The sequence below is a fragment of the Thermobia domestica genome, chromosome 2 (genome assembly GCF_964235325.1).
Source record: "Thermobia domestica chromosome 2, izTheDome1.hap1.1, whole genome shotgun sequence".
NCBI classification, from domain to species: Eukaryota; Metazoa; Arthropoda; class Insecta; order Zygentoma; family Lepismatidae; genus Thermobia; species Thermobia domestica.
In genome coordinates, this window is record NC_137455.1 from 386167194 (window position 1) to 386189196 (window position 22003).

Consider the following 22003-nt stretch of genomic DNA (forward strand, 5'->3'; position numbering starts at 1 on the left):
GGTCATTCTTGCTGGTACGAGGATACCTCCTAATGTTGTCTATCCATATTCAGTCACTCGCAAATCATTTCCACGGTACAATTGAACCTGATGATATGGTGTTTCGCAGCATCACTGGCGGGTGGCAATTTTGCCAATTATATTTCGTTCTGAATGGGGAGCGACTTACTGCAAGGATGTATGAATGATACTGGAATTCATCCAGTAAGGTTACTATTGCTGGAGAATCGTAGTGTGTTAGTAGAAATAATGTTCCAGCTTCATAGATTGTACACTAGCATTATCATGGTTCAAAACTTCAAGTGATCGGCATAAATCTTCCCGTTTTTGAAGTAATCAGAATGGCTTTTTCTTTCCCTGTCGATACAAACCACATGATGTGTCGCATCTGGTTAAAGCATAGTAGCTGAGCAAACCAGTTATTATATTTGCCTGTGTATCTTACAACTTCTTAGTACTAAATTCCTTACTCACGTCTTGTAGACGTCCAAGCTTTCGAAATGTGATGTCGTACTGATTATTACCTTGTTCAAGCAAAATGATTAAAATTTCAACATCCTCGCGTCAACATCATGTCAACATTATCACGACGTGCTTACATGGATTTAAAGACTTGGCTACAGCAGTTTTAGCTATAAGTGCGTCAGCATCACTTCTTGCTTGCTGGGTTTGAATTCCAGCTTGTGTCAAATGAACCATCAACTCACGGGCGAAACAATCATTATTTTTGAAATTACCTTGGAATTTATCTTTTTTTGTTAATAATGTGGTTTCATTTGTGAATAACACCAAAGCTGATTGAACCTTTGACTCACGTTGCTCCCGCTCAGCGGCTTTTGTACAGTTTTCAGTGCAATACCCATTAAAAAAAAAAAAAAAAAAAAATGTTACTTTCGTTCCTGAGTTTGTGTGTACATAGGACACATACGAGTTGTGCACGTCAAGGTATGTTCCATATTGTGGCCAAACAACATGATGTTGAAGCCAGCCTCCATCTAAAAGTACACAGTGTTTTCAAATTGAGTTTTAAAATTTGTCCGATATTCAAACATGTCGTACAAAGCGGACTTTTTCGTTTTTCTCATGGACATGTCTGTGAAAAGAGAAAGTGAATACGGTGCAAGCTCGTAAGCAAAACACTGCTGGAGTTCTTTTTCGGACTTCTACTCATATGATTCAGTTGAAGTATGGTGTTTACGGGCAGTGGCTCATCACGGATACGCATCTTATTGTTTAAGTTTCACATTTCCAAAAGTCTGTCCAAACATTCCTTCCATAGCAGCCAATCCGATTTCCTTAGATTTATCAGTTGACCATTTCATTACCTACCATGCCAGTGCTTAGGAACGCGAGCTCCGGATATGAAAGGAATGGAGAATGCTGGCAAAACCAACGCAAGAATTTCTTTAGATGAAATATATCACGCGATTGACTGCTTTAGTACAGGTCCACATGCCGACCAGTCTGAAGTTCTTGCCTATCTTTGTTTCATAATTTTTCGACACATTCTCGTAAGTGGCACGCTGCTGGCATACTTGACACACACCTAGATATTATCTTTTCAGTTATGCCTCTCCTATGGGTCAGTCCACCGCTGCTCTTCATTGCTTTCGCTAAAACCTGCTCAATCGTCATATGCCACTCCAAAATATATCTTTTCTACGAATAGTGAAGTAACCGTCTCCTGTAAATAGCTGGAATTCATGAAGATCCATTTCATCCTCCAACCGCAACATTTCTTGTAAGTACAGATGTGCGTACTTGGCATACAAAAGATGCTCAGCTGCATAGAAGTATGGTAACATTTCTCACATGCAGTGAAGATGAAGATTCAAGTCTTTAGTTCTTTCGAACTAAAAGACGCATAATTTCTACAAGCTGCAAGTACAGAGCGAATAACTTAGAGATACGGCTTGTTTCTGCAGCAGCGTCAATGAATAACTTCAGGTCATTTGCAGCCTTGATTGACTATGTTTGAATGTTGAACCACTACATCAGTATCGATATCTTCTTCAGTCATCAGAGGAATACAAACATCTCGCATTTGACGCTCAAACTCCTCAGTGGCGTCTGATTCATTAAATAAACAGTATATATTGCAATTGCTAACTATGTTTTAAAAAAATTAGCTCGCAAAGCACGAGCAATAATAATGGCCTGGCTTTATCTGTGGCAAGGAGTTACTAGCATACACACAAGACCAAAGTTCTTCAATGCCACTACCTTTCATTATATATGCAACTGTTTCCATAAATGACATTATAGTGTGGAAAACCCCTAAGTCTAACAATCACTGACGGTAATTCACCAGAATTTCTACATGCTGCTACAATGTCACATGCTTTAGAGTACAAAGGTTGATCCAACGTAACTAAGCACGCTTTTTTGCTTCTTTTCTGCACATTCTTTGCTGGCAAACATAAGCGCCGAGTATAGAGCATCCATGCTTATTGGTTGAAGATTGATGAAAGGTTGAATTACTACTTAATATGCTTGGTACTTATGGTTGTTGCTTGTCACCAGCTGCATAAATCCATTCCAATTCGGGCAAGTTGGTGTCTTCAACCACTTGAGAATCATCCATGTTACATCGTACAGAAAGTGGATTTTAGTTTGGATATTCAGAATACGAAGGTATCTTATATCTTCAATGATTAAATCCGAAAGGCCATTACCTTTGCGTGTGTACGTCAAAAGTGGTATATTCCATTCATTCTTTGACAGTGTACGTTTTTTGAACCCAGGTATTGCTCAATGATATGCGAGCGACTGAATATGAATGGACAACATTAGGAGGTATCCTCGTACCAGCAAGAATGACCAAGGAACCCGCTCCGTATAATATCCTGTAACTGTAAAAAGGGCTGTCACTGTGAAAGTATGTACGGTTGTCGGAAAGCAGGAATCGTGTGCTCTAATTTATGTCAATGTCGAGGAATTGGATGCATGAATGCAAAACCAAATGAAGACCATAGAGATGAATGAGATAATGATAACCTCATCGATTTCTAATAAAATAAGTTCGAATGTTCTTAAAGTGCATACTAACGTGTAATGTAAATATTAAGTTGATTTGAAGAATACTAGGAGGGAAATTGCATTCTAGTTATAATCAAGACATTTTTTTAAAAATACTTTCAAATCACTACTGTAGTTGAGAGTTACTTTAGTGTGTGAATTACGATTTTCCTATGAATAGGAGACTACCAATTTCTGCTACTTTCTAATGCTGTCAATAAATGATTTTTGTGCTACATTTAAGTGATGTAAAACTATGTATCATAAAAGCTTACTGCATTGGGAAAAACGTTGGCCATTTTAAGAGTAAATTAATAATGATGATAGTGAAAACGGTAACAGTTTTGTTAACATACGATAATTGTCAGTGTTGCAAGTTTTAAAGAATTTATTGCGAAAATCACGTTTTGTCCCGAAATCTTGAGTTTTGCGCTTCTTCCACAAATTGGGCTTGATTAGTATAAGTGTTACCTCGTTCGAATTTACGTTTCTTAAGATTTCCAATGATATATAACTCTTGGTCCTATGTGATAAAAGAAGGTGACTAGAACCGTGAAAGTGTATGTCACCTTATGCACTTTTGTACAAAGAGGTCAGAAAGTAACATAAGTTATACTTTTTTTCTCGGCTTGTATTGCACCGATTTGTGTCATTGTTGGCTATGATTGAGATAAATATCAAGGACATCTGTTGGTGGTGTTTCGTTGGTGTGCAATAACTGTCAGTGTTGCAAACTTCTCATGATTTCTGAAAATATATCTTTTTTAAATAAAAAAAAAGCTGTTTTCTTCTTCCTCTTCTTCTAGAAATTTAGTACGATGGGCATATATGTTATTTACTTAGATTTTCTGTCTTTCAAGCTTTCCAACCATATATGATTCATTGCTTTGTGATAATTAGAACGGTGGCTAGAGGAATAAACATAAAGGGTGACGATTTCCATAAATTCCTTGTCATCGTCTAAAGATGGCGGACATTTTTCAAAATTGCGGGAAAAGCTACAGTGGGATTTTAGGGGACTTTTAGTATGTTATTCCTGGCACATCCCCCTACTTCCATACCAATTTTCAGCTTGTTACTAATTTGTTCCTTTCTCAATCCTATCTTTACTGGACTATAAGTATTGCGGAGCATTTGCTCTGTTTTTCTTCATCTTTTTACTATTTACAATTTATTACTTTTGACAATTTTGGTATTTAATACAATGTCTTTCTAATATTTTAATATTTACATGCGCCGCTTATCCCTCCTTATTACATTGAAAGTGTGATAAACAAGTTTATTTAAAACAGGCAACTTCGGCCATTTTGGCACGTGCCATTCTAATACAAATATTTAATTCAAATAACTTTTATTCAAAACAAACTTGTGAAACAGTCCACATGGCTCTACGGCTGGGACTATAAATCTCCCGTAAGGGAGAAAAGTGAAAGTGAAAAGTGAGATTAAGATCCTCGAACTATGCGTATGAAATTAAACGGAATGCAATTCTAGAAGTTCTCCTACCCGATGTTCTTGATATCCATTGTATAGCTCGTACCTTCAAATTTTTATTTGATTGCATGAAGTTTGATAGGAATGATTAATGTATGGTTTTCTGGATTTAATCTTCAATGTCGTTCTGAGTAGCTCATTTACGACCTGTAAGTGATAAGTGAGGATGTATATTAATTATGTGAATACGTATGAAAATATTTGTTGATGATTACGATAAATATGATTATACTATTCGAATGGATTGTGGTTATTAAGTTATTAAAGAGGTTTATATAAGCCAAAGAAGAAAGCAAATAAGTAATTAAAGAATATTAATGAAATGGCGTAATTTATTGAATATATATATAATATATATATATATATATATATATAATATATATAATATATATATAATTACTAGAGATTCGTTCAAAAACTGAATTGTCACACATGGTCGTTAATCATAGAAGCAAGCTACCTCATAATGTTACTTAACCTAAGCTACCTAGTTAACTAATATACTTACCTGGAAATCCTAACCTAATCTAACCTATCAACTTAACCTAAAGCAAAGAAGAATTAAAATACTTACCTGATTGTTCTTTTCAAATGCATATTGGATACATGGGTACGTAGTGCTATACAATATGTGGACCTCTAAAAATTCAACATTCTTTGTTTTCTGTTGTTATTGGTTATATAGTTTCATCTGACTCGTGGGTGAAGCTTTTGTTCCGATGGACTTGGATTCTGATACAGAAGACTCAGATGCGTTATATAATACTTTACAAGATCTCCTCTTGATGGCGACCAGATTAAGGGCCATCTCGTGGTGATAGCTATTTTCTTCATGAAGACTACGAGATGTCATCTTTACAATATTTTTGATGTACACCTATTCCAATTTCATTTTCTATGGAATTTCAGTGGTTCGATGGGCTGCAGACTTCGATACTTCTGGAAACCATATGGAAATTAATAATGAACCACCATTGTCTGCTGTTTTTCAGCTCCACACAGCAGAAGGGGTGCAATTCAAATGGTTTGCTGTTAAATATCACATCTAATTCAATCTTATATCTGAGGATGTAACGTTTCTGTCTGTGATAATCTGGTAATATATTGTTAGTAAGCTATCAAATGGTTCATAATAAATTATTTTTTTATTAAACCAAAATAAAACTGACCAATTAATATTCAGCTTGATTTAATCAGAAATTTGCAGTAATAATCTGAAGACAATTTGCTGATTAACTTGCTTTAGTGTGTACAATCTTCTTCTCTGTTTCAACCAAACAATATTTGATCTAATACTGTTCTTTTAATCATATAAATAATGTATCATTATTAGTAAACAGTTGTTAGAATAGGGTGTCTTACAATGAACATTGCGAACCATTATTAAGCAAACTATACATCATGATTGTTAACCTACCTATTTATCTATACTGTTATCAAGTATTGCGTAACTTTATTCATGCAGTATTAGGACTAGCAAACTTACTGATATTCCAGTTTTAGCAGTATATCAGAAATTAAAGACAGCTACCTCATTATAGATATAAAATTTATGAAAATATTTTATCAAAATATATGCATCACATGTCCATCGGTAAATTTAAAAGTAAATTATATAATTGACTGACGTATGTAGTTTTAATAAGTTTGTTGTATGTAAAAGCACATTCTTATAAACTAATGTATGTAGTATATATGACCTATTTTATGTGCAGTTAAAATAACAGGGTTTATACTGATGTTGGAAGTCAGGGAAATGTTTCAAAATATGCCGAAAGTCAGGGAAATGCTTCAAAACATACCGAAAATCAGGGAAATTGGTATATTTTAGAGAAGAGTCAGGAGCTCTGTTTTAGGTGACAACAGAAGATATGAAGCCCATTTCAGAGAATCAAAACATATTCAAAATGAAGAGAATAAGAAAAAAGCTGAGAAAAGAAAATTATCTTCAAAAATAAATAAAGAAGCTTGAAGAGCACCGAAAAGTGTTAAAACTTAAAGCTTTGAAAGAAAAAGAACAAATTAAATAATAACCTCCAACATGGCGAAGAGTCATAAGAGGCTCTGAAGGCAGGTAGTCATTTATTTTGAGAAATTCTAATTTATTCATGTTCCTTGCACAGAATGTAAGATAATTTTCTAAGTTGAAAAATGATTATTGCCTGATAAATGGTCGTTAGCACCACTGCTGTGAGGCCCTGTGAACATTGTCTCAACCGGCAGCGGGGATTGCGCCAAACTACTCAGAAAATTCTGCGAGAAAGATCGGCCTCATCGCTTATCAGGTTTCGTTTTTACATTTGTATACAGCGTTTACCTTGAGTCCTTCGACTGCTAGGTGACACACACATTGTCTACTGTTAAAATGGCTGCCGTGTTTATGTCAGACACAATACATACGTGAGGTGAGATATGAGCCTCACACTTTGATTGCTTTTATCGTCTGTAGGTTGTCCCCAGGTACAATCTGTACAACAAAAATATCTATTTTGTATCCTATGTTAAAATATCCTTTAATGTTGCTTGAAATGAAATGAAGAAAATCTGTCATTACGTTTTTTTTTGTTTGTTTTTTGTTTTGTAAAAAAACTAAATATTTTTTTTGGAAACATAAGTTCTTTAAAAATCGTGCTAAAAAGTATTTTTTAAAAAAAGTCATGATTCCTAAAAATGTCAAAAATTAATTTTCAAGAGGTTTGGAAGACCGATTTCCCATGGGTAAAGAACGGTCTTACTACTGGCAACACAGTTTGTATCTTGTGCAACAAAAGAAACATATACTATGCATCAATGGAGAGGTCAGCTCTATCAAGTCATGCAATAAATATAAAATAAACGAAGCACATGTCAAGAAATCCCTTCCTATTCGTATCAAAAACTGTGTCCGTTACACAGAAAAGCTTCTCTTCATAAGCCAGTACCCAGTACATCTGAAGCTTACTCTTCCGTCGTCGTATTACCTTATCAGCTGGTGTTCCCGAACAGATGTTTACTGATTCTGAGATCCCTGACTCTTTGCATTCAAAGAAATGGTGGAAAGTGAAAGATGAAGTAATTGAAAGTGAAACACTTTGGTAAATTCAAACTGATGTGTGTCATATTATCTTTATGAAATGTAGAAAGCAGTGCTAGTTTATCTAAAAGAATACCCAAAGATAGTGAGATAGCAAGCAGTATGAAATTAGGAAAGGGCTTGCCTCTTATTTTAAAAGTGAGTTAATGCAGTTGATAATCATGAGTGATTTCGTTGTTGTCGGGTTTGAAAAAACAACAAATGGACTTAGTGGTGAGATTTTGGGATAGCTCGAAAGATCGAGGAGTGTCACGTTTCTGTTCATCCCAATTTTTTCATAAAACGACGGTTTCAGATCTTCTAAGTAGTCCAAAAAATAGCATCAAAGACTGACTTGAAAAGAAGATAATCCGATTGTCAAGGACAGTTTTCATGTCAATTTCAAACTCAATCTCTAAAGAACTATCGTTAGATGGGACAGATAACTCGTAAACTTTGACAGTTGTGATCTTCATGTTGTGAACAGAGGTTCAAAACAAGATTGAGCAGCGCCTTGTGGGTTTTTCAGAAACCTGTGCTATGTGTTTAGAGACTCACCTAATCAGCATGATACATTTGTAGCTGTTACTAATTCTTCACTATTCCCACTGAAGTTTTGTAGTGTGAAACAGCTTGAGAACATTCAAATAGCCAGAAGAGCCTTAGATACTATTGAAAATGTTAAGAAGTTTGTTGATTTTTCATAAAGAACAAAAACCAGACTATTCATAACTCACCCAGTTAAGACAGACTGTTGAAACCGAAGATCACTTTCTTCCAATCAGTTACCGAAGACTTGGAGCTCTTTCTAAAAGTGTTTTAGACAGATTCACCGATGGCATCTTTTCTTCACGGAAACTTGTTGAATCTTCTGAGAAAGTATGGGAAGGGTGGCCAAAGAAGAGATTCTGGCAAAACAACTTGAAATGGCTGAAGAAAACTTGAAAAGAGCCAGAGACATTGACATTGATATTGGTTATGGTATTTGTACTGCATTGAAGAAATGCCCTGACATGAAAATTGTTGAAATTCTGCAGCTCAGGAAAGATTATAACAGATGCTTAGCTTAGTAAAGAAATGTCCTCTCAAGTATCCATTAACTGAGGCACTTAACATTTTTAAGTCCTCAAAGATAGCGTTCAGTCCATATGAAGCGTTGTCACAGATGCCATGGAATGGAGATGGGCAATTCAGCGAACTCATTAGTCAAGAAAGGGTAAAAATTGATATCAAATCTTATTCCAAGAAGGAAACCAGATTACATACCTTCTGGATGGGTCTACTGAAAAATAAATTCCGGGAAGAAGAAAAACGGTTAGTATACTCCGACCATCTCGAATAGAACACTTCCGTTGAGAGGGGCATCTCAGTCAACATAGATATTTTAATGATAAACCTCCTGCACAATTCCATAATAGACGCAGGAGAATGGGACAAATTTGAAATCGATAAGGATTTGTTGCTTCGGTTAGGAACGCTAACTCACGGTGGGAAATGACTCTGTTAGAAAAGTGAGAAAAGAAATGGAGAAGAAATAGCAGAAGAGAAGAAAAGGAAAGCAATAATAATGACACAGGAATTGAAAGCCAAAAAAACAGAGACTTATGATCGAGTTCCAAAAAGGTTGAACAGAAATCAACGAATAAATTAAAGAATTTACAGAAGATTAACTTGTGAGTCAAGGATTTGAAACTTTATTTCCTTGTAAGTAGTAATGTTTGTGCCGAGTAATGTGAACACACAAAGACTGAAAAACTGACTGGATGGAGACTCGAACCCGGGATCTCCGGCATACCCGGAGAGTGTGTGGGCTGTTCTAGGAAGCGGACTGGGCGTAGTGGTTAACGCATCGACATGGTATGCCGGGAGTGTAGGTCTAGTAGTTCACTTTTTTACTGTGTGTGTTATTGAATTCACCATCTACAGAGGATATGGTGTGTAAAAATAAGTTTAAATTGACTGTCCTTTCCTTCCATTAACATAAGTGTGTTGATTGTTTAGAAAATTGTCTTCATCATCAATCATTTTTGTCAAATTGATATCTTATTTGTATTTTATTACGTGAAAACATTTAAGATTGAAATTTAGTAAGGAGTACATTTAAAGTCATAACACGGTGCCAAATATATTTATTCATGCCAAATATGTTATTTATTTAAGTAGAGAATTTCAGACACCTATCAGGAAAATCATGGAATTAGCCTGGAATTTAATGAGTGGAAAGTAGTAGACGCCGTGAAATAAATACGCAAAGTTACTACATTGTTTGATTTTGTGTCTTGTATTAAGTATTGTGCTTTTGATAGTTAATTTGTTTATAATAATAATAATTATTTTTTCCAGACTGGGAGAATCGATTTTAACGCGAGCAAGGTAACAGGACATCGAGGTCCTGTTCTAGACATTAAATGGAATCCTTTCAACGACAATGTTATTGCCTCTTGTTCAGATGATTGTACGGTGAGTCTTATTTTAGTACAATGATTTTTTTTTCCTTTTGTATAGCTGTAATGTATTGTGTTGTGTCCGTTGAATTTATTTCTGTTATAGCCTCCTTGCAGGTATTGTATCTGACTTCGTTCAGAATTGCTGTGAAGTCTCTGTACGTGAGTTTTACAGAAAATGTTAGCTTATAAAATAAGAGTAGCAAGTATTCATTCCTTCGTAGATATGCGGACAATCTAAAGTTTCGAGTATCAGTAGCGTCGATTTTTAGCAGTTGAATTATATATGGTAAAGAATTCTTAAGTTTTCTTTGAAATGAGTGGGGATTGTAATGTGACTGGCCTTACAATGCGTGTTTGTCCCAGCGAGATCATTTCGAGAGCCGTACTAAAACAAATGAGTACACTACATTCTTATTCCAACATCATCATCATCATTAGTCCAGCCCTTAGACTGGTTTGGCCTGTTTAGAGTGCCCTCTATGTCTTCCGGTCGGAAGCTTTTTGTTCTATTTCTTGGTACCTTCCTTTCAGTAGAATCATTTAATACTCCATCATGGTGGAGCGTATGACCAATCCACTTTAGCTTCCTCTTAGTGTTCATAAGGAGGATATATCTTCCTTCAGCTACTAGTTTTAAAACTTCTTCATTGCTTACTCTTTCTGTCAAACTTTTTTCCCATTCCTCTCCAGCATCTCATCATCACTTTTTAAAATCTTTCTTGTTCCTGCTTGATAATAGTTCAGATCCATATAGAGCAACTGCCCAGACATAGATTTTATCAGCCGTTTCCTGCATGTTTCGGAGATACTTCTGTTTTGATAGAAAGGATTGTTAAACTTACGCTATACGTATTCGATTCTCTTGGCTGCACTTATCATTGTCAGTAATTCTCCTGCGTAATTACTTAAACAAAGAGACCTGTTCTAATCAACAGTAGTCGATATGGATATTAAATTTGCTTACTCGTACTTAACCCATTACTAACATTAAATAAAAAATGAATCATTATATATAGGCCAACACTCAATCCTATACCTCACATATACTTACTGTATTCTTTTTTAAATTTTATTTTATTTTGTTTTTAATCACATAAACTATATTGAGAAACACAGTGGTGCTATTCAGTGGTTCGCACCAGTTCGCTAGAATGGGTTAAAATAGTTTGGGTTCGCGGAACCGTTTGTTATACCCAGACATAAGCACAGACATGCGTACATACACATGGCCTAACCAAAAGTGAAAGAAAGAAATCAAACAATTTTGTGAAAACACCTCTGTACTACTTCTGTTCGCTTCCATTGTTGTGAAAACAAGCAACTTTGAATTGTTTGAATTCAATGAGTAGACAAATTTGAATGGGTGGATGCCAAGAAATTTATCTGATGCGACCGATAGTTTCGCAGTCAAGTTAATAACAGGTTTCGATGTCTTAATTGTTAATTTTTGAGTGCTCCATTTGTATTGGTGACAATAAACATTTGAAATTTTCAGACAACAAAAGACTGGTTTTGGTAAAGCTTTGAAGCCATATGAACTAAATCTCACTGACAAAAATACATTCTTGTATATTCTATCATATGCTTTCCCCTCCTTCAAGTCGCTTTTGTTTGAACGTGGCGCTGCAAAATATAATAGAAACATTTCTTAGTCGAACCCAAGGTGGTAAAATTGGCGTTGCGTTCTACAACGTAAAAACTCTTCTACCTACCTTGTATGGTTTGTTTCCTAAGTAAATTATATATATCTATCCATCTACTTTCTCTCTCATATAGAACCGGTTGTTAAAAAAAATAAAATAACATTACTAGACAAACACACTATTGTCAAACGATCACTTGCTTGTTGGCCAACATATAGTGATTTAGTTTTTATTTAATGTTAGTTTATGGACTATCAAGTATATAAGTTAGCGTATGTATTGGTTTTCGTTCTTGGTGTAACTGAGAATAAGAGGAGTAGCGGCTCTCAAAGTAATTTTGGTAGATTGTACACATTAGTACTGTTAGTTATTTCATTTAGTTAAGAAAAATGTGCGAGATATTTCTATACTTTCTATATTGTGAAGCAAATGCACTTTGCTTTCTAAAAATTAATTTATATTCTCTCTCTGTATAGAAGGAGTGAGTGAGTGATCGATCTTCGCCCAACCCAAACCGCTTAAGCTAGAAACTCGAAATTTTGACAGTACATAGGATTTCTAACGTAAGGTACCACTAAGGAGGTTTTTAAAATTTGACGTGGAGGGCAAGGGAATAGAAGTGTCAATTATTATAGTAACATATTTATATCTTGGAATATCTGAAATGACATTAGATGAGACATAAAATTTGGTATATGAACATTCCATTTAAGATAATAATTAGACATGATACTATGTTTTTTATATTCCTCCTGGAAGGAAAGAAAGAAAGTGAGAAGAAAAAAGGTAGGATTATAATGTTGTAACAGAATAAACGTATCTCGCACGCACCGGTAATTTGTGCGTGTGGGTCCAGAATGACATTTGCAATTAAACTTGACGTATGGGTAAACTGACTTTTGCGCTGTTGTATATGAACATAATATACAGGGCTTCCTTCATAATGTGAATTCGAAGTAGAATATTTTTATTCGTGGACTAACTCACTTAAAGTCTTCAGTGCAACAGATACTTTAACATAAAACTATTCTTTTTTCCGCTTTTGAAAGTTCTATTATAAACATGCTATCTGTACATTTCACCGAAAGCGTGACTTTTTGTGGTCATGAATGCTTGATAATTATGGATATATAAGGTTATAATGTTGTTATTATTGTGCAGGTAAAACTGTGGTATATACCTGATGGAGGCTTAACAACTCACTTGAACGAGTGGTTGATAGATCTTCACGGCCACAAGAGAAGAGTAGGATACATTGAATGGCATCCGACTGCAGAGAATATTTTATTAAGCGCAGGATTTGACCATTTAGTAAGTAGAAGATTACCTGTGAACATTTCGTTTGCGCAAAGTATACTGTACCATATATTATTGGGAGTTGAACGATTTTTATAGGAAAAATCACTTTAAAATTGCATCAGCTCTGTGCAACTAATAAAGGGACTTCATAAATTTCAGAAATTTAACTTTACAATCAATATGTTAAAGAGGAAATATGTATTGTTTTAACATACGATTTGAAATACCTTTCATGTTTTTATTTCTCATCGGATTCAAAGTTTTGTATTTTGTACTGTTATTATGAACAAATAAATGATGTACTGCTTCGTTATCTTTTGATATGCACAATTTACTAAATTATTATTATTGTATTGTACATATGATAATTTTCTGTTTCTGCAAATTTATTCCTTAGTTCCAAGTACCTTTATATGTGTTGTTTTGAAATATTTACATATATTCAGAATAACGCACCTTTTGTGCGATGTAATGAATGTATATTTCACTATTTGAATCTTAAATATTTTTTTCTGTTTTAATTGCAGATTATAGTATGGGACATAAGTAGAGGAGAAGCAGTGAATGTAATTGACTGCCACCCTGACGTTATCTATTCCATGTCTTTTAATCGTGACGGGAGTTTGATTGCAACGACATGCAAGGATAAAAAACTCCGAGTGATAGAACCCAGAAGAGGCATTGTTCTTACTGTAAGTTGTTACAGAAATGTTTTCTGTGTATCATTGCTTTCTATGTGTAATGATTTCGATTTGCAATCTCTATACATATGAAAGAGGAACTCCACTGATTCATTTACTATTACTATCGGTTACGAAACTATTAGGCGTACAACCTTGAAATTTTCTGTAAATATTACCTTGTACCTTAGACTGTAAGTAGAAGGGATTTTGCGAAATCGACCCCTAAGTTGGGGTAAAGGGGGCATGAGTTTTTTTTTTTTTTTTTTAAACCAGATCTCTGAAAATATTAGGCATAAAATATTGAAATTCTGTATAAATAATCGTCTTGTACTTCAGACATAAGACGGATTTTACAAAATACAACAAATGAGGTGGGAAAGGGGTTATATTATTATTATTATTATTATTATTATTATTATTATTATTATTATTATTATTATTATTATTATTATTATTATTATTATTATTATTATTATTATTACTTCATCCTTTTCTTGGGCCGCGGTGGCTCAGTGGTAGAGCGTCCACCTCTTGTGCATGGGGTCCCGGGTTCAAACCCTGCTCCCGCCAAATAAACTTTGTGGTGGACAAACAACGTGTGCGTGGGTTTTCTTGGGGTCCTTCCGTTTCCTCTCACTCACCATTTCATTCATTTCTCATCTTCACCGTCTCCTTTAGCCTAGTCGGCATAACCATGGGACGTAAAGCTCAATAATTTCATTTTTTTTTACTTTTCCTCTTCTTCTTCTCTCCGTTCTCAAAATCTCCGAAGTAAAATTTTGAAATTTCGTATAAATTATCTACCCTACCCATAAGGAGAAGGAGAGCTGACCTTTATGCATTCGTGGATATATATATATATATATATATATATATCCTCTCTAATATCCTCTTTAATCTATGATTTTTAAATTTATTTATTTATTTTTCAGGTTCGAAATTTCTAGCAATTTTGTTTCTTATGAAATCTGTAGGCGACCCTCACCTAGACTGCAGGAAAGATGAAAGGCTTTTGCGAGATGTGATCCTTAAACGGCGGAAAAGGAGCTTGAATTTTTTTATCCATTCTTAGATATCCGAAACTACTAAGCGTAGAACCTTTATATTTTATGTAAATATTCCCTATGTGTCCTAAGCCGACGATAAGATTGAACTTCATGAAATGGGGTAAATGTTTACGTAACTCAAGTGAAGTCGAACTTGCATTAAGAAGTATTTTAAAACAAACAAACAAACAAAAGCATAGAAATGTATGTATCTTGAAAGTATTTTCTATAAACACCATTATTATATTATACATTATTACCTATAACAAGATTTCCCCAATTACAATAGGCGTAGATGACGTTATTTATGCAAAGAAGTTCCAATTAGGAGAGGGAAAACAAAATTTTCTCGTAACAATATTAATTACAATTGTTCGAAAACATAATATGTAAAAACATATAAACATCGATATTTATTTCAACATATTGCCGTAGATATAAAAAAACAATACATAATGGCATAAAAACAATACATAATAGCATAAAAATCAATACATAATAGAAACACTCCGTCACACTCCATAGAAACTATTAAACTTGTTTACCTACGTAATATACTTACGGATACATAAGGCTGTATTTACATAGTAAATAATCAAATGAAGTATGAAATTTACAATGCCATCAAGTATTAGTTCGGTTGAAAATTCCCTTAATTCTAGATAAATATATTTTAAACTAGATGGAGAAATTATATCCGGATTGCATTATCAGTTCCTTGTGCTTTTTGCTAAATCGTATGAAAGGAAAGTTTTGATGCAAGGTAGTGAGCGATTTACCATAATAAAAAGGTAACCTAACGTGCAAAGAGTATTTTCTAACATTAAAGCCAAATGAACGCAGAAAGTCAGAATTATCTATAATACCAGTTTTATAGAGAAATAGATGTTGTGCTATTTCTTGCCTAATATATAATGAAGTAACAACAAAATCATCATCGTTTCCCGGTTAGAAGAGATATACTTCTTATAATAAAGATAGCATAAAAATTTTCTTCCCGTTCAATAGTATCAATTTTATTTTTACTATTTGGAGACAGCGTATTCTAAACTGCTTCTAGTAATATTGTTGAATAAATTAATCATAATATCTGTATTTTTCATATCTTTTGTATTTCTGAATAAAAATCCAAGTAATTTGAGAGGTTCATTACACATTTTGATTACATGTACTTGAAAAGTTGCCTTACTGTCCAACATCACTTCGTGATCTTTTACAACTCCACATTTTTTAAAAATTATTTCTGCTTAATTCGTAATTATAGGAGAGTGCTTTATTTTTCTTAGAGAAAGATACAACACAACATTTATTTACATTAAATAATAAATTATTGTCCAAACTCCATGTGCTCTTGATAGATTCGAATTTAAGTCGTTACAGTGATTGTTTTTACACTTGGTAAATCATAATGAATAATAGAAAAAATAAAAGTTCAAGATTAGAATCCTGTGGTACCCCCTAATTTAATGTTTTTTCATTATATGAGACATGTCTCATATCTTTACTGATATTAATATCCAAGGTATGCCCTAAATTTTTGATAGCTTCAAGGGTATTTTCGTTTGAACTTTGCAGTATACCGAAAAGTTCAAGTGCATTATGCCTATTCTTGTATGGGCATTCTGCTAGAATGCCATGTAAAAGAAATAAGATTAATGAAAACGTATAGAAGGAACGTTATTGATGAGAGTTACAGTTCCCCATCGCTTTCTGTGAGTTACCCCAAAGTTATTTCCAAATGACTTCCAAAGTCGGGCTTTTTCTGTTGATTCACTAAACTAAATAGCTTTATTTTCTTTCTCTCTTAATGCAGTGTACTTCATTTCCATGGGAAAGGAATTATAATAATAAGCAACGAGCTACATAAACAGAAACATACGTTACCCTTTAGATTGACTGACTGACGTTGTAAGCGTAATTATCAAATTACTCACCTGGTAATATTGATCTCAGGTTTTTTCGATATTTCGAGTGGGATGTTCGACGGTCCATCCTCAGGAGCACACAGTGGCTTAAGTTCTTTTCCATAACACGATCTTTATGTTGCCTTGTTCTGTCTCCACAATAGTAATTAAAGAATTGGTCACTTGACTTTCCCAATAGTTATTAGCCTGCTCTTATTATTTTCCATATTAAACAGTTTTTAAATATTTAACCCTAATGTTAGTGTTAACTAATTACATTACTAATCACCTTATTTTTAATTTGTGGTTTAGGTGTCCTTTCTGATGTATTCCTCCTACTAGCATTAAACTTTAATACATATGTATTGATTAGAGATACATAGAAACGCTCTGATTTACACAAATAAAAAAATGAGGTTTATATATGCTTACAATAGTTTGGAAAATAGTTTGACCTGGCTACATTATCTACATATCTATTTAAATTGGTTATCTGTTAAGTGGCTTTCGCGATGTGCTGATTAAAAGAAACTCATCCGAAGCAACAACTAAAACATAGATAGATAAATAGTAATCTTTTTTTTCTTACGATGTCGGTATGCTCATATACTATAAATGAAATCAGTTCTTTTGTTCCACGTCTCACACAGACGCTCCGTTGCACCAACTTTTATTATAAGTTTAACGTAAAATGTTAACTGCATGTACTCCCATTTGAGAGCGAACTTGGCTCTCCGAACTCCATAGTCTAATAAAGACAATCAAAAAACTTGATGGTGAATAAAAATGAACATAAATCCGATTTAAACTACACGCTAAGCAAAATACGTTTATTGTAAAAATTATTAACGTGTATCAATTTCTTCAACTATCCACCGCCAACTAGATGAAGCCAAGTAGATAGTTGGCGAAACTGTCGCACGTCATTAATTTTTACAATAACTTATTGTTTTGCTCAGTGGGTAAGTTTAAGTCGGATTTAAGAAACTAAAAGCAAAGCTTGTAAATTGAAGAAAGAAAAAAAAAAAGTATACTTTCGGATTCATACACGTTGTTGATAAATACAACTAAAACTTTTACGTATTTCTTTCTAAACGCAAGCACTGTACCGTAGTTGTCTTACATAAGGTGTTTTTTATTAGTATATGAAAATATATGTGAGCGATGAAGATTGGTTTATATTACAAATTATATAAACTTTTTAATAACACATTTGCTTTTACGGAAAAGTTGTTCACTTATTTTTAAGTAAAAATATAAAATTTAATCCTAGACTTAATTATACTCGTGCATTTTATCAATTATCTATTGATAATTTGTGATGACTTAACGTTATTAAATACTTCTATAGCCTCCTTTTTCTTTCCATCTTGTAGGAGGGGATGTGCCATGCAGGTACGAAGGCCAGTAAAGTGGTGTTCCTAGGGAATACAGGAAGGCTTTTCAGTACCGGATTTTCAAGGCATTCAGATCGTCAGTATGCAGTGTGGGCGCAAAGTGACCTTAGCAAACCACTTTGCATGGAGACGATAGATTCTTCGTCTGGGGTTCTCTTTCCCTTCTATGACCACGATACAAAGATTGTCTTCCTCGCTGGAAAGGTAAGTGTTTTTTTATGCTAAGCTAATAATCTTCGTAAGACACTTTTGTCATTACGTATTACAACTAATATGAATTGGTTCAGCGTAAGTACTCATCAAATTGAGTATCTTAGTTGTTGTGGAAGCTTGTTTGCTGGAAAGAACTTTTGTTCCTTATCTGTTATCACATATCAGCTCTTCACTTCTTCATTATTATAGAAACTTCTTTTCCTCTTTCCTAAAATGTTATATTTATATTAAGGTTCAAACAGTTCATGCCCATGTTGAGAAAAAGTTTCGTTCCGGAAATTAGTGTTAAAATATTGTCGTAAATACAGTACAGTACACTTTCCCTACTTATGCCTTCAGGATAATTTTCTGTTTCTTTTACATGGTTGTTAACATTAGTACTTTTGTGACTTCATAACAACAATGTGTGAAATTTTAAATTCGTATTTTGAAGCACAGAAAAGTCGTTGTTGCTAAGTCATGATATACAAAGGGAAACATGTAACGTTAGATCTGTTCAAGAAATTTTTGATCTTACATAAGTTAAAAAAAAGATTTTGTTTAGAAAGCCATTGCTGCTGAGTGCAACGTCTGATATAATGTATCTATAAAAATAAATAAATATTAAGTGCTCTCAATAGTTCAGAACTTTCACCAAATTCGGTACCACTCTGTGCAAGAAATAGCCGGATTAGAGGAAGTGTAGAGTAAAAGAAGTTACAGTGAGACCTCCCTTAACGGACACACCTGTAATAGAATAGATTTTTTGTTCAGGCAAAAATATGAGCGTTATTATGGGACAGAACCTTTTCTGTTAAGGACAAAGACAGTGTTACTTTTCTGCCAGAACATAACGAACAGAAATTATTCGCAACTTACACTTGAGTGATTCCATTTCAAATCGTCCAGGGTGGTCCACACGACTGTCTCAGATTTAGCTTATATTTTAAAATAAGAAACTACATACAAAATTATTAGACCCATATTTTTCCTTTTTGCTGAAAAAAAATTTTTCTTCGATATACAGCCTTCCAAAATGGCCGCCCTCCTCTCGGATTGCCCGAAAAACTGAAAAACATGTCAAATTAAAACTTTTATTGTAGAGAAACGAGTGTACTTAGTAACATAATCGCAATAGCAGGAAGAGTATAAAGTTGTATGTTTCAGTGGAGGGCCAAAATTCGTCTATTGGTCCAATAGGAATCGCGCAATTCACTCGCAATGTTGCCAACTTTGATGAAATTTTTGCTAACTTCAAACATTTTTTTTTCTGTCCTCACGAGCAATATCAACCATCTGCTTCTAGCATCGAAATCTACTCCATAAGGTCTCTTGAAAATGTAAAGGACTTACGTTTCTGATTACTACATCCCACGTTATACCATGATGAAAAGCTAAAAATTTCCTTAAGATGTCAAGTTTGGACGCCATTTTCTCAAAAACCCCACCTTTTAAAAATCTGAATTTTTTATATGTATTGGAGAAGTACCTAAGTATTTAATATCCGTTAACCGTTCATGCGGCTGCAGCCCCTAACATTCGCAATTAATTATTGAAATTTCGATTTTTGTACTTGCAATGTAAATATTTCCTATGGGCACTTAGGTCCTATACACAAGGCGATTTGAAAGGGAGTATGAAAATTTTGAGAGATGAATCCTGACATCAAATCCAGTAGAAAAGTTCCTATAAACATTAGTCGAATTCAGCTTCGTTTTCGAGTTACAGGGTTTCCAACTCGGGAACAAAATCGGCTCGCAACAATGGAAAATAAAATATAAATTTCGTGTTAAATCAGAAACTATGTGCTAACGTTATGATGAAGTTCAAAAAGTTGATTTGTATCAATATGATATTTTTTACGTGCGTTGCAATTCGGTTGTCAGTGTTGCCAACTTGCTAGAACTTTTATTTGTTTCCAAATGACACTACGTGGTTTTTATTTGGTATTTGGTATTTATTAATGATTGTAAACATCACATGAAGCACAATTTTCCCTCACGTCACAGTTTTCGAAAACTTACATGTATTTCATGAAAAGGTTTTATCTCGTGCGTTATTGATAGTTTGTGTGATTCGGTGTCGTGAACATCGTCCTAGTGTTCTCTGGAACCATGAAAATTGTTTACACTGGTAGCATGCCATTGTAGTGCACTAGTTAAGCGTTTGTGTGAATAAGAATGGGGAAGTCCTATTACAGTAAGGACCGTATTAAATGTGTTGATTATGCTAAAAGCCGTAAGATGATTGTGTACAGAAAGAATTCTAGACAAGAAAAAAAAAAAAAAATATCTTGCGGTAAAATATATGGATTGCGTACAGCGTGTCTGCCCAAACGTACTATTAGGGGAGGATGATTATTTGTGTCCTGTACACAAGGCGATTTGAAAGGCAGTATGAAAAATCCTTCACCGTAGTCTAGGTTTCACCGATAACGGCCGTTTTAATGCGAGCACATTCATGTTTAGCATGTTAAATGTCTGGTTAATGCTTCCAAATCTACATTCAGAGGAACAAATTCTTTATCTTGCTGGTGCATAATTTCATATTTACATCTTCTTTCGTGATCACCAATATCACACACATTCACGTTATTCACAGTAAATATTCAAACCACCCTTTACACGAATAATCATCCTCTCCTAATACTATGTTTTGGCAGACGCGCTGTACGCAATACATATATTTTAATGCAAGATAAAATGTTTGTCAAGAATTCTTTCTGTACACAATTATCTTGTGCCTTTTAGAGTCATCAACACATTTAATACGGTCCTTACTGTAATACACTGAGAAAAAAATTGTAGGTGGCGCACTTAAAGAGATAGGTTATATGCGTAATCCCTGTAATTTTTGGACAACGTACAGCAGACGTATAACTGAAAATGCATGTTTTATAATACTTTCTGTATAAGTGTTCCATCTATACGTACTTTCTGTATGAAACAATGTAGGCGGCCAGGATCTCACATACAAATGGACGTATATAACATATAGCTGACGAAGGTAACATAAGTATATGCATGTGATATACGGAAAACTGTTAGATGACAGACATCCTGCAACGGCATGATGTAACACCTAAGGGCAGTGCCTATGTAACATCCGGATAACGTATGTTCCGTACTGATTTCTATAGTAAGCAAGAGGATACTGTATATTTGTACAATATACCGCTGTACGGAGAACGGATTTTTCTCTGTGTAGGACTTCCCCATTGTTATTCACACAAACACTGTAACTAGTACACTACAATGTCATGTTATCAGTGAAAACAATTTCCATGGTTCCAGAGAACACTAGGACGATGTTCACGACACCGAATCTCGTAATAAAGTGCTTCGTGGTTGCAGCAGAACTTCTTGATTAAGTTCGAACTTGATGCGTGGAGTTACGAGAGGTTTTGCAATAATAAAAAAATATTTCTTCTTCTTCTTCTTCTTCTTATTATTATTACAACTTACACAGACGTAGTTTTTATTCGACATTTTGGTTTTACTAATGATGGCAAACATCAAGTGAAATTCACTCGTAATGTTGCAAACTATCAATAACGCACGAGATAAACCTTATAATGAAATACATGTAAGTTTTCGAAAACTGAGGTGATGTGGGGAAAATTGTGCTTCATGTGATGTTTACAATCATTAATAAATACCAAATACCAAATAAAAACCACGTAGTGTCATTTGGAAACAAATAAAAGTTCTAGCAAGTTGGCAACACTGACAACCGAATTGCAACGCACGTAAAAATTATCATATTGATACAAATCAACTTTTTGAACTTCATCATAACGTTAGCACATAGTTTCTGATTTAACACGAA

General features: G+C 34.2%; 1 protein-coding gene across 5 annotated transcripts in view; it reads left to right on the forward strand.

The window, feature by feature from the left end:
* LOC145678894 (coronin-2B-like) overlaps positions 1-22003 on the forward strand; it is a 244502-nt gene that overhangs the window by 184735 nt on the left and 37764 nt on the right. For all 5 annotated transcript variants that reach the window (XM_081749481.1, XM_081749479.1, XM_081749480.1 and 2 more), the window contains 4 exons: positions 9908-10024; positions 12816-12965; positions 13481-13645; positions 17963-18187. In XM_081749481.1, the coding sequence (XP_081605607.1) occupies positions 9908-10024; positions 12816-12965; positions 13481-13645; positions 17963-18187 (657 nt within the window). The remainder of the gene's footprint in view (positions 1-9907; positions 10025-12815; positions 12966-13480; positions 13646-17962; positions 18188-22003) is intronic.